This window comes from Hyaena hyaena, unplaced genomic scaffold, assembly GCF_003009895.1.
Source record: "Hyaena hyaena isolate Hyena2069 unplaced genomic scaffold, ASM300989v1 scaffold_280, whole genome shotgun sequence".
NCBI lineage: Eukaryota > Metazoa > Chordata > Mammalia > Carnivora > Hyaenidae > Hyaena > Hyaena hyaena.
Window position 1 is genome coordinate 538,711 of NW_024080912.1, and position 13,147 is coordinate 551,857.

A 13,147-nucleotide genomic window follows, 5' to 3' on the forward strand; every position below is an offset into this window, starting at 1 on the left:
GTCCCAGGGTGTGGCCATCTTTGGAAAGTACCGTGGCCACCCTTTAGCTGGACCCAGCTTGGAATGGACATATATATTCTACTTGGCCTTGTGTGGTTTTGGACGTTAGCAGCCCAATGTCAGATTTGGCTCAATGCTCACCCTCCTTTAGCCCCAAAGTTCTCGTCACTCAAGAGTGCTTTGGAGCTCAGTGGAGATTTGTGCCCTCCCCACATATCCTGAGCTACCTCCGTGCCAGGCAGGCAGCATCCAGGTCCTCGGCCCCATCAAGGGACACTAGCCTTTGAGAAAGGCAAGCAGATAGACAGTAATGGCGACCCAGTGAGCACCACAGAATGCCAGCCCCTTTTCTGAATACTGTGCATACTCAAACCACCTGGCAAGGGAGGTACCTCTGTTGTCCCCATTTAACAGATGAGGAGACAGGCACAGAGAGGCCCACGGCTAATCAGTGGCCAACCCGTGTTGCAAACCCTCTGCTGTGTGTCTGTGGAGGGACAGTCACAGCACAGTGTGGTGGGTGCTGTGGATCATGTATATAGGGTGCTACCCATCCCAGCTCTTAAGAGGTTAGAGCAACTGAGTATTATGAAGCACCTCAGAAATACTCCTTTCCAAATTGCCGAAGGCCACTGTTTGCCTGTAGCTCTGTCACCAGGCTGGGATGTACTCCAGTTTAGGGTAGCCCCACGTTTAGGGTAGCCGAGTGTTGGGTTCTGCTTGGGGGAAGAAGTGGGCCCCTTCCAGGGGCCACGGTCTGGGGATCACGCTTAGCCACATTGCAGGGCGGGAAGTACCACACAGTGTCTTCAGATCAGCGGTTCCGTGAGTGAGAATGCACCAGCCTCCATGGCAAGGGGCCAGAGACTTCTCAGGGTACCTCACAGGTTTCATGGGGACCAGGAACAGAGGGAAGGGCACCCCAGGCAATGGGATCAAGAAGGGCAAAAGCATGGAGAGCCTCATAACCGGCTGGGAAAGAGGGGTATCTGGTTGCTGGGAAGGCTGCATGAGGGGTAGGTGGGGTCAGTTCACTGGAAAAACCTTGACCACCAAGCCAGCGGCTACACTGGGATCCTCAAAGCCTCTGTGCTACAGGGGGACAGCAAGGAGCAGATGAGAAGGAACCCTCTGGCTACAGGGCCACTGCTACCTCCCCCTCCCTTCCTGTCCCCTGACCCCATTTGGACCCTCACTGCTTCGCTGGATGCTCCGGAGTTTCCCACGCTCTCTGCCTAATCCTCCTCCTGGGCCTTTTCCTTCTGGCAGCCTCTGCTGCGTCCCCCCTGCTCCTCTTCGCTCTCCCCATCCGTGTCCCTGGTATGTCCCCACGCTCCTAGCATCCACAGGCCAGAGCCATCATCTTGCTGGCCCCGCAGAAATCCTCCAAGCAGGAGATGCTCTAGCATATTGCTAGATTGGTAGCATTGACGACATACTTCTATGCCATCAGTCGCGTTGCTGAGTTGTGTCTTTGTGGTGCTATCGAGCCGCATCCAGAATGAGTCGCCCCAGCCCCCCCCCCAAGACGCCTGTGCTGTGTTCCGTGCACCTCAGAGTTGATGGTGCCGCGTGCACACCAACATGGCACTGCGGGTTGTTGAACGGACAAAGGTGCTCCTGTCTCGATCTTGTTAAAAATTTCTCCTGAGGTCCCTCTAGGGAAAGTTTTATGCTTATCTCCTTGTAGAACTGGGATCCGGAAACACACAAACAGAAAGGTATCTGAAACTAACAAGCAGTCTTAAAGCCAGTACCTTGAACCCGAGAAACGTGCCCGTGGCTGGCTCCCAGCAGCCCCGTAAGCCCGACATGGTCCTCGCCTCCTGCCGTGTCATCGCCTCCTGCTGCATCCTCGCACAATCCAGAACTCTGTGCTAATCGCCTCCTTGTGTTTCTCTGCGGTGTGACCGGCCGCGTTGCGTGTGAACCCTAAACAGCACGACTTACTGTTGCCTGATTTTGAGCACACTTGGAATAGTCCCAGAGCAGGTCCCCGCGTCCCCGAGGCCTTGCTGCCTGTGATGGGGGTGCCCTCCTTTCCACTGCTGTTTAGAATTCCCCTGTCTGTTTGCCCATCCCATTGATTTGAGTGGTTTTCTCTGGATGTTCTTCACAGCCTTGGTCATCTATAATTTCCTGAGCCTGTGCTATGAATACCTCGGGGGAGAAAGTTCCATCATGTCCGAGATCAGAGGGAAGCCCATTGAGTGAGTATGAAGTCTCCCTGGAGCACCGCCCCCCAGCACCCTGTTTCCTGGGCCTGATGTTCTTCCAGCTGTCCTGGCGTCAGCAGGACGCACGGACGCCTCCGCCCTTGACCTGGCTTTGCGGTGCCCCGCCACACTTACCGAGTGACACCGGTCACTGGGTCCCCGGGGGGGAGGGCCTCTCTGGCTCTGCCCCCTCTCTCTTCCTGTCCCTTCCCGTCTGCCTGCTGCTCCCTCTCACCGTGTTCACCTTCAGTGCTTTTTACCTTGGTTTGCTGCCCACTGCCCGCCCCGGCCAGCATAGTCCCGCCCCCTCATGCCCTCCGCGTGTGCACACACTCCCCTGTGCCTCTCCGTGTGCTCGGCCTCCGCCTCAAGGCTGCCTGGGCTCTGTGCCCCATTCCCAGCCCGGCCCACTCTACCTGGGCTTGCGTGGGGGTGAGGGAGGACGGCCGCCTCCAGCCGCACCTTCCCCGAACCCTGGCTGTCTGCCCACCGCCCCTTCCCTGCTCGTCTCTTCCAGGTCCAGCTGTGTGTACGGCACCTGCTGCCTGTGGGGGAAGACTTACTCCATCGGATTCCTGCGGTTCTGCAAGCAGGTGTGTGCCCCCCATAGCCGCCCCGGCCAAGAGTTAGTTACAGGCCAGGGACCAGGAGCCTCTGGCCGTCAAGTGGCGGAGGCGGGTGTGGGGCCTGGAGGACCCGCTCATGGCGTTCCTGCCCCCCAACCCCAGCGCCCACTCCCCACGCTGGTAGGCATGCACGTGCGTTCGCAGAGTGCGCTCCGAGGGGCAGCGGCGGGTGTCCGGAAGACGCCTGTAGTGGCCCTGGGCCGGAAGTGGCCCTGTGCTTTTGCTCAGTTGGACCAAGTCTTGGTGCGTGTGGGAATCGGAAAGTGTGTGGGGATTCTCGAATCTCAGTTTGAGACTTCTCAGCCACCGCAGCTAGAGGCCAGGAGGGCTCCTGTGCAAAAGATGCGAGCCAACACAGGCCTGCGCAGTGTCTGGTCTCTTCCCCACTTCCCAGGGGGCCGCCCGCCAGTTTCCTCGGCTGCCTTCCCTGTGGTCTTGAGTAGCCTGGGCGGAGGCAGCGTGGTGATGTGGTTGAGTGCATGGGCCTGGGTGTCTGCCCATCTGAGTTTGATTTCCAACTTTTCCTCTTGACTGTGTGACCTTGGCTGAGTTATGTAACCTCTCTGAGCCTTACTTAGCCTCTCCTGTAAAATAGGCATAACGATACTTCTCTCAAGGGATGGTGTAAGGAGCAGGTGTGGTGGCAGGTGTCAAGCAGGTAACACACACTGGCACGGAGCCCGCTGTCTCTTATCCAGAGAGGTGCCGTGCCTTGCTAGGGTGACCTTAATTTAGTCTCCCCGGGGGGGGGGGGGTGGCAAGACCCCTGCCAGCCCCTCAAGCATCAAGAGCTGTCACAAGGGGAAATGAAAAACCATAGCCGATCCCTGCTCCCTGCGGCCACCCAAGGTCTGGCCTTTCTTCTCCCCTCTGTGCACGGGGGGTGGGGGCGGGGGCTGCCTGCAGTGTGGACACACCCACAAATCACCCACCTGGAGGTAGCAGGTCTACACTGCTGTTTCCAGCTCTGCCCTCCCTGGGGCAGTCCTAGATTCCCAGTCTCCCCACAGGGCCTGGAGGGAAAGAGTTAAAACTGTCCTGGGGTCGCGGTGGGTGGGGCCTTTCGGAGCCATTGTTTACCAGCCTTTCAGCCGCTGTGACTCACTGCCTTCTTTGATGAGTGCATTGTGTACAGAGTTTTGATCCCATGATCGCTAGCTTGCGTAGCCTCGCTATAAATGATTCCCCAGCCCTGTGGGGTCAGATGTCCTGCTCATTTTCCTGGAGGTGGCAGGGAGAGGGAGTAAAAGGAAAGAGAATAAAAACAGCCTTTGCGCCCCTTTCACTTGGGAGAGAGTTTCCTCCCGAGAAATCCCAGGCCAGCGCCCAGTTTCTGGATCCCCTGGTTCAAGGCAGAGATTCTCTGGCCAGCCACCCCCCACCGCAGCCTGATGGAGGAGGTCTGTTCCGGAGCTCCCGGGCCCGGAATGTGTTTATAGCAACGAGGGTGATTCTGAGGGCTGGCCTGGCTGGAAAGCCCTGACTGATCCAGGGGTGTGGCCGAGCGAAGGCTCTGAGGCCTCTTCAGCTTCTCCCTGCCTCAGTTTCCTCACCTGTAACAGTACTTTGTGGTGGGGCTGCCGTGCAAACAGAGGGATCTGACCCGGATGACACCAGCCCGTAGGCGGGCTCTCAAGTTCTCCCTGGGCACCAACTGCTGCTCTTTTCCCCAAACATTCTGGTCCTGTCCCCTCGAGGCAGGTGGCGGGGCCAGGGAGCTGTGAGGGTTTGCGGGTGGCAGCGTCCATCACACACGCTTCCCCACTGCTCAGCCCCCACCCCCCAGGACTCCCCACAAACTACACTCAGGGCCCCAGCAGGACAGAAACTTGGTTCAGCAAGTTGCTGTCCCTGCCCCAGGGTCCTTGCCCAACTCGGAGCCACGCTGGCTTATCCTTTTTTTTTTTTTAATGCTTTATTTATTTATTTATTTATTTTTTATTTCTAGGAGAGAGAAAGAGAGAGAGAGAGTGTGAGCAGGGGAGGGTCAGAGAGAGAGGGAGTCACAGACTGAAACGGGCTCCAGGCTCTGAGCTGGCAGTCAGCACAGAGCCCGACGCGGGGCTCGAACCCACGAACTGCAAGATCATGACCCAAGCGAAAGTCGGACGCTTAACCGACTGAGCCACCCAGGCGCCCCAATGCTTTATTTATTTTTAAGGGGAGGCTGGGTGGCTCAGTCGGTTAAGCTTTATTTATTTTTAAGAGAGGGCGAGCGATCAGGGGAGGGGCAGAGAGAGGGGGGCAGGGGATCCGAAGCAGACTCTGCACTGACAGCAGCAAGCCCAGTGGGGGGCTCAGACTCACGAGCCATGAGCCAAAGATGGTGCTTAACCAACTGAGCCACCCAGGTGCCCTGGGCTTATCCTTTTAACGCTGCTCCGCCTCTACAGAAGGGGCCTTGTGGTATGACCTGAGGTTTATTGATTTCAAAAGATTGGTGATTCTGGTGGTTATGTGGGCCCCCCCAGGCTGCCCTGGAATTTACTGAGACACCCGGATGCCCTTCAGCCCTGCGGCGTGGGGCTGGTTACGGCTGTTTACCAGTGAGGTGGCTGCTCAGAGACTAACCGCTCACTCTCTCAAGCTTCCCCAGATGGAAGCGAGGCCAGGATTCAGACTCCAATTCGGGACTCCAGACCTTGTGCTTTGGGCTGCTCCCTTTGTTGTGCTCCTGGAGGGTCCCCTCCAGCCCCAGGGAGATCCCTAGCCCGGTATAAACCGGCACGGGGCCAGGAACCAGACGGCGCTGGATGGGGAGGCCTCGAGCCCTGGCCCCTTCCCTGCCTGCTGTCCGTCACCGGTGTCTTCCCCCTTGCCTGTGTCTGCTCTCAGCCTCCCAGTCTCCATAGGAGATGCTCGCTCTGCCCGTTCTCCTTGTCTTTCTGGTACATTCCTTCTGGCCCTGTTTCTGAGGAGCCCTCTCTGCTGGGCCCTCCTGTCCTGTGCTCCTGTGCCCCTCCAGTGGCTGTCCTTCCTTCCTTCATCCTTCCTTCCTAACATCTGTCTGTCCGCTCGCACAGCTGCATTGCACTGCTGTCCTCCCACAGAATCCCCCTCCCCCTCCAGACAGCAGTTCCCTCGGGGCGGAACGTGGGGCCCCCCGGCCCACCCCCCAGCATCCAGCACAGGCCCAGCTGGCCGGAGGAGGTGCTTGTCACCCGGTTTCCCTTGCTCAGCCCCAACTCTTGACCTTCTCCCCGACCAGGCCACCCTGCAGTTCTGCGTGGTGAAGCCACTCATGGCTGTCAGCACTGTGGTCCTGCAGGCCTTCGGCAAGTACCGGGACGGTGACTTTGAGTAAGCAGCGGGTCCCCCTGAGGGGCGTGGGGGGAGGAGCGCGGGCTCAGGAGTGGGTGGGTGATGCCCTGCCTTAGGGAAAGGGGTGGTTGTAGACTGGCTGCCCGCCCGTGACCTTCCTTGGAGGGGAGGCTGAGCACAGCCTCCCTGCACCCCCGAGTTGCAAGGCCCGAGCCTGGCCGTGACGGCCGTCACACTTGCCCCTGCCTCCAGCACAGGAGCCAGCCTGCCGCACACATGACCTTCACCGACAGCCTACTGAGTGGTGCCCCAGGGGTGGGTCAGCAAGGAACAGTGACCACCCCCGAGGCAGGGAGCAAGGTCAGAGCCCCGACAGGCCCGTTACGAGTCCCTGGGTAGAAGACTTCTCCTGTGTAGATTTCATTTCGTTTTGGGGGTTAGTGAAAGTGCCGTGTGTCCAGGCCCTGCGCCTGCAGACACTTTGTACCCCCTGCACCCCACATTACAGCCTCACCAGGGCAGGTAAGCAGACCGAGGCTCAGAGGGGGACATGACTTGGCTCCAGAGAAAAGAGCAGAATTGAACCCTGTGTCACTCTGACACCTGTCCCCTGACCATCGGGAGGAGCCCCCACCCCTGCGGCTGCTGGCTTCCATGTTGGCGTCCCCCCCAGGGGCCCAGGCACCAGGGCTGCAGGCAGGTGGCTTGGACACACCCGCGGGCAAAGTGGAGGCGGCAGAGCTGGCCGGCGCCCCAGGGTGCGCACCCTGGCACACCTCCCCACCCCGCCCCCCGGTGTTTTGGCTGCTTTGATCCCTCTCTCGGTGGCTCATGGGGTTAGGCATCCTGGAGGGGTAGAGGAGGGAGGGAGGCCCCCACGTCCCTCAGAAAGCTCTGTCCAAGCCAGAGAACTTTCCGTGTTCCCACAGTGTCACCAGCGGCTACCTCTACGTGACCATCATCTACAACATCTCCGTCAGCCTGGCCCTCTACGCCCTCTTCCTCTTCTACTTTGCCACCCGGGACCTGCTCAGCCCCTACAGCCCCGTCCTCAAGTTCTTCATGGTCAAGTCCGTCATCTTCCTCTCCTTCTGGCAAGGTGAGCCTCTTCCCAGCCCCTGTGAGGCCACCTCGTGCTGCCCCGTCCCCTGAAATCTGTCCCCTCTTCCTGCTCTTCGTCACAGTTCCCGTGCTGTCCCTGGGCAAGCCCAGCCTGGAGCCCAGAGGGTCTCTGTCCACCGGGCACCTCCTGGCTGTGGGGCATCTTCCGTGGGGCCACTTCATGAATGGGGTTCCAGGGAACCCCACATAATCATTGACACCTCAGTGTTGGTAGCCTACAAGGAGCCAGTGGAGGGGGTTCCCAGAGGCCTCAGCTTTGTGTCGGCCTCCCTACCCCACAGGACCAACCACGGACCCCGCTGTCATCCTTTCTGGCAGGAGTGGCACTCGGGAGTGTTCCAGGGAGGAAAGGGGACCGGGGCAGGGGTCCAGTCTAGGGCCACATGCCCGTGCCTCCCCTTCCAGGCATGCTCCTGGCCATCCTAGAGAAGTGTGGGGCCATCCCCAAGATCCACTCGGCCCGCGTGTCCGTGGGTGAGGGCACCGTGGCTGCCGGCTACCAGGACTTCATCATCTGCGTGGAGATGTTCTTCGCGGCGCTGGCCCTGCGGCACGCCTTCACCTACAAGGTCTATGCTGACAAGAGGCTGGACGCACAAGGTATGAGCCAGGGTCCTGGAGACGACTCCCTACCCCGCCCCAGGGCCCCTCCTGCCCCCCCTAGTGTCTGACGGGTGGTGACCGGTCAGGTGTCTCCTGTTGACTTGTGGGAAAGGGGACACAGAGGTCAGGGCTCTCCCGCCCCCAGCCCCCCACACAAGGTCGCAGGGAAGTCCGGGAAGCCTGGAGCACCTTCTCTTGCAGCAGGCCTGGAGTGTGGAACACCACCCGCCCCCCCCCCCCCCCCCCCCCCCCCCCCCCGCAGATGCTGTAGTGCCATATCCCTCCCCGCAAGGCCAGGGCGGAGACCCTAGAATAGACAAGTGGCTCAGGGCTCCTCACGTCAAAGGCGGCTTTCCTTCTGTGCTCTAATTCCCTTCTCTCTAAAGTTCTTTTTAACAGGGGTTACTTCTAAGAAACAGACTCAGATGGTAATAGCTCTTAATAGCTTTCTTTTTACACCTGCCCATCTTCCTCTTCGTGAGAAGAGCTTGGCACCCTATGGTAATGCCAAGGAAAGCCTTTCAGAATCCCGTGTCTGGGCCCGGCGACAGGGGCTGCTTTCCGAGCTCCCCAAGGGCCTGGGGTCAGGGGACCTGCCTCTGGCTGCCACGGGACAGAGGGGGGATGGTGGGGGGAGGATGCGAATGTCTGAAATGACTTCTGCAGGGTCTGGGGAGGGGACGCTTCCGGTCTAACGTGTCCAGCCCGGGGTTGGGCTGCCGCCGGCTCCCTTCCTTGTGGCTGGAGGAGAGAACCCCACTTCCCCAGGCCTAGCGGCCAGGCCTACCACAGGCCCCGGGGACTGGGAGGTGGGGAGGGCTGCTGCTGGGCCCCTCAGCCCCCCTCTCCTTCTTCCTCGCTGGAAAGAGACCCACTGGACGCTTGTGGAGTGTCGCTCAACTCTTAGAGGCGCCCAACTGTGTTCTCCCTGCACACTTGCTGGCCGAGGCCTGTAGGCACCCCTGCTCGGTGACGGGCATCGTGCTGACCACGCCCCACTGCTGCAGACTGGGGACCCACCCACTTCCTGCTAGGCAACCCCCCCACTGCAGGGATCTGGCAAACACCCACCCAGGGTTGAGAACGATGTCCCTTGGACTTGGTCCCGACAGAGCCTGCGCCCATAGGAAAGGCAGCATCGTGCCTGGAGCCGGGGGCCACAGCAGAGAACCCTTTCTGGGCCCTTGAGGTGTACAGTGGCCCACACGGTGGCTTCTGAGGCTCTCTGCCCACCCGCGGCTCCCAGACATCCACCCCTGCAAAACAGAGCATGGCCGAAGTACAGCTCTGGCAGAGACGCAGGCCAGCCGTACCAGAGAAAGGCAGGACCCCTCCTCCGCACGGGGCCTGGGCCTGTTGCTGCCCACGCGCCAACCCCTCGGCCCTCCAGTCAGGCTGGGGTCCAGAGCCACCTCTACCATGGGATCTGTACAAGAAAACACCCCCGCCGGCCCCCCAGCCTCGCCGGCCTCACTTGTGAAGTGCAGTGAGGTCTGTGAAGCCCACGGCACAGCCCTAGCCATTCCAGCCAAGACTGAACAGAAGAGGGGGCGGCAGGTCCTGACTTAGATGTGGCGGCTGCTGTGCCCTCCCCCGGAAGCGCCAGCCCTGTGGGGGGAATCATCCCTAGGGGACATGCCCTGCCAGGTGCCAGGCTTCTGGGGGCAGCCGGGGCTGCCCGGGTGCTAGGTGGGGCCTGGCAGGGAGGCGGGGCGGGCGTGGGGTTCAGTGTGCTGGCCTCCTCGGTGGCAGGCAGATGGTGTGACTCAGCTGTCTCTTGTCTTCTCTATTTCTCTGGCTTCTCTCCCCCTCCCCGTCCCCCCTCCGCCCTGCTTTTGCCCCCGGGTTTGGCCGCGGGCAGTACCGACATACGGCCCTTACGGTAGGTTCTGCTCTCGGTCTACGCGTCTTGTCCTGCACGTCAGTCCTGGTCACTGTCACCGGCATGCCTCTCCCCGTTAGCCCCTTCTCTGTGTCCCTGTCTCCCCGCACAGGCACCCCCAGGCGGCGGAGCTCAGAGCACCTGCCTGCCAAGGGCTGCCCTCCGTAGAGCTCACTTGCTTCCACCCTGGTCTCTCTTTGTTCTGGAATATGCCATGCTGGGTTCTGGGGGCATAACGCTTGTTAATGGGAAATCTGTGGCCAAGAACTTGAAGGTGGAAAGAGCATGCCAAATTCGAATTGGAAGACCTGGGCTTATCTCTTACCTCGACATTTTGTGGCCTGGGCCAGTTCTGCCCCCTTCACCCATGGGGACAGTTCATGAGAGAGGGAGTTAGGAGGAAGCACATCCGGGTCCAGGCTACTGGCTTCCACCCTCTCGGAGGGGAGCCTGCGAGGACTTACGAGTCAGCGCGTCTGTGGGCCCGAGGCCCCTGGCGGCCTGTCCTGACAGAGCTGCTCAGGGCAGACACTGGTGCCCTTCCCAGAGTGAAGGGGGCCCCCTGAGGGGGTCCCCAACACTCCGGCCTCCCTGGGACATGCCTGCAGGCTGCCATTCTCCACGCTGGGTCCTTTCCCGGTGGCCAGACTCACTGGCGCCCCCGGTGGCTGCTTACCTTGGCACCCACTCTGTGCCCTGGCCAGAGGGGCCCTTTCTTTTTGCCTGTGCCATCTCATGTTGGGGCGGGGGGACGTTCTCCGGTGCAGGAGGAGGAGGTTGGGCGACCCAGCCTTGGGGTGGGTGGCAGCCCCAGGACCAGGGGCCTCCTGCCACCCCGGCCCCTCGGCCCTCACCCCTGCACCTGGGCTCCTGCCCCCGCAGGCCGCTGCGCCCCCATGAAGAGCATCTCCAGCAGCCTCAAGGAGACCATGAACCCGCACGACATCGTGCAGGACGCCATCCACAACTTCTCGCCCGCCTACCAGCAGTACACACAGCAGTCCACCCTGGAGCCCGGGCCCGCCTGGCGTGGTGGTGCCCACGGCCTCTCTCGCTCCCACAGCCTCAGCGGCGCCCGCGACAACGAGAAGACTCTCCTGCTTAGCTCTGACGACGAGTTCTAGGTGCGGCCGCTGGCGGGGAGGATGGGCGCCGGGGCCCGCGGTCCTCTGCACGGGCCGGGAGGCAGGCGGGCACAGCGTTGGCAGCGTGCCCATTAATTTATTGGACCAGAGATACTCACATATCGCTTCCGAAAGAACAGCCAGGAGCTCTCTGCCCAGGGGACAGCCCAGGCTCGCGCCCAGCCTTCAGGAATATTTATACAGGGCCACCCCTGCGCTGCTGGGCGAGGGACGGAGGAGGCCGGGAGTGACTCCCGTGCCTCTGTGGCTCGTCCCGCGGCAGTGGCGGCGGCACATTGGGACCAGCTGTGGCCATGGTGGACCAGCGGCCGCAGCCCTCTCAGCCCCGACGTGGGTCACCCGCTCCCCCGTGAGACTTCCGGCCCTGCCGCCCACACCGTGCAATACTCTGACTGGGGCTCCTGCCTGCCTGCTCCCTCCCTTGTGCCCCCCCCCCGGCCTTGCTAGATTAGCCTCACCTCGGGCAAGAGGGGGAGGTCGGAGCCCCGCTACTCCCCGGGGCCCCTCCTGACCCCAGGGCCTGCCTGGCATGCTGCAAGGACCAGAGCCACGCGTCCCCTGGTGGAAGGGTGCTCAGGCGCACCGGGCCCCTCTTCTGTTGACTAGACGTCTCCCAGCAGGGGTCTCCGGGCCCCTGGGTGTCCTCTGCGCGGCTGCCCGTCCTGCCTGCCTCGTCCCCCTTCCTCCCGGCTTGCCAAGGGCAGCCAGCAGCCCCACTGCCCTAGCCCTTGGGGTCTGTCTGCTTGAGAGCATTTGGGGCAGGGCCCTGGCTTCCTGGCGGCTCCCAGCCCTCCCTCCTGCCGGGGCTGAGCAGTGAGACCCTCCGCGGGCCCTGGGCTCTCCCTAGGGCTTCTCTTCCCCGCCTCAGGGGAAGGGTCTGAGTTTCCACATCTCAGACCAGCTTCTGGAGGAACGTGGCCCCGTGGGAGGGAGGACGGAAGGATGGGGCACGCGGCAGCGAGCTGGGAGGTGGGCGTGGCGACCCCAGCCTCCTCTCCCTGGCGCCGCGTCCACACAGGGCCTGGTGTCCTGCCTCGGCTGGCCCCTCGGCCCATCTCTTCTGTGCCTTAGTCACATATGAAAGCTCCCCCTTCCTAGGCCCTCAGTCTGTCTGGTCGCAGGCAGCCGCTGGGGGCGCCCTATCAAGCTGCTGGCGCTCAGGATCCTGCAGTGCTGGGCCAAGCACCCTCGGACAGGCCTTAGGGGTGGCCGGGATCACCGGTCCCCTCCCCTCGCTCACCTCCACACCCATATACCTGGAGCCTCCTAGGGCCGGGCCCCCCCACCCCCCAGGCAGTCAGGGCTTACGCCGGCCACTGTCACCCAGCCACTGTCGTAGGCAGGGCCTCGTGACATAACGGTGTATGTTCATACAGGTGGAGCCTTCTGGGGTCTGAAACCTGGATGGCGCCGGGGTTTGGGCCGCAACAGCCTGGAGAAGGTGTCAGGGTGAAGAGGGGCCCTGCCCTGTGGCACCAGAAGTTCACCAAGGAGTCTCTTCCTTTTGGTTCATTACTGGAATGAACTGTGCCAAGGGTCTGCTGGGGGAGGGCGGGGGGCGGGTTCCACGCCAGCCATCTCCCCAGGCTTCCTTTGGCCTTTGTGACCAAGCCAGCGCCTCTGGGTCCCAGAGGCCTGTGTGCAGGCTCCTGGAGGCCAGCTCTCCGGCCCTGGCCGGCCGGTACCAAACTGCCCCGGAAGGAGCAAGTGGGAGCGGCCATCTGAGGAGACCCTCTGTCCCCGCGCCCACCTCCGCTTTCACGAAGCTGTTTCTTTGACTCTCCTTCTGGGGCCAACATGTGCCGCCGACCCCCTGCCCCCTTGGTCTCTGCCCGCCCTGGCACTGGCCGCCTGGCGTGGTCTGGGGGGACACGGAGGGGGCCTCAGTGGCAAGGAAGTTAGTGGCCCAGGAGATGAGGGCCCAGGAATGTGTGCCTGCCCACTCCACCCCTCCTTCCTAGGATGCGTAACCTACCTGTTTTTTTTTGTTGTTGTTGTTGTTTTTTTTAATTTTCCCCCCCGGTAGAGTAGCTCTTTGTACATAAAAGATACTTGAAAAATTAATTGTATGATGTATGAGAGGACAGAGTCCCCTAGTTTTGTATCTCGTGTGTGACTGCCATGAGTTCCACCAGAAAGCCGCTCTATTTTGGTCTCTGACATTTTAAATGCGTGACAGAAGTGAGCAAATAAAGTGAGAAATCTATATATGAGATAATATAGATTGTATTGAAATCTCTTCTGCCTGTGGGTGAGATTCTTTCCTTCCTCTTCCCGGCCTCCCGTGTGCGC

The 13,147-nt window shown here is 61.3% G+C and overlaps 1 protein-coding gene across 2 annotated transcripts in view; it reads left to right on the forward strand.

The window, feature by feature from the left end:
• The window catches only part of TMEM184B (transmembrane protein 184B), a 50,232-nt gene extending 37,139 nt beyond the window's left edge, over window positions 1-13,093 (forward strand). Inside the window, exons 4-10 of one of the 2 annotated variants that reach the window (XM_039246116.1) lie at window positions 2,120-2,210; window positions 2,734-2,809; window positions 6,051-6,142; window positions 7,033-7,202; window positions 7,631-7,825; window positions 9,690-9,710; window positions 10,593-13,093. In XM_039246116.1, the coding sequence (XP_039102047.1) occupies window positions 2,120-2,210; window positions 2,734-2,809; window positions 6,051-6,142; window positions 7,033-7,202; window positions 7,631-7,825; window positions 9,690-9,710; window positions 10,593-10,834 (887 nt within the window). In that variant the 3' untranslated portion in view covers window positions 10,835-13,093. The remainder of the gene's footprint in view (window positions 1-2,119; window positions 2,211-2,733; window positions 2,810-6,050; window positions 6,143-7,032; window positions 7,203-7,630; window positions 7,826-9,689; window positions 9,711-10,592) is intronic. The other variant, XM_039246117.1, reaches the window with a different exon arrangement.
• The last annotated feature ends 54 nt before the right edge of the window (window positions 13,094-13,147 follow it).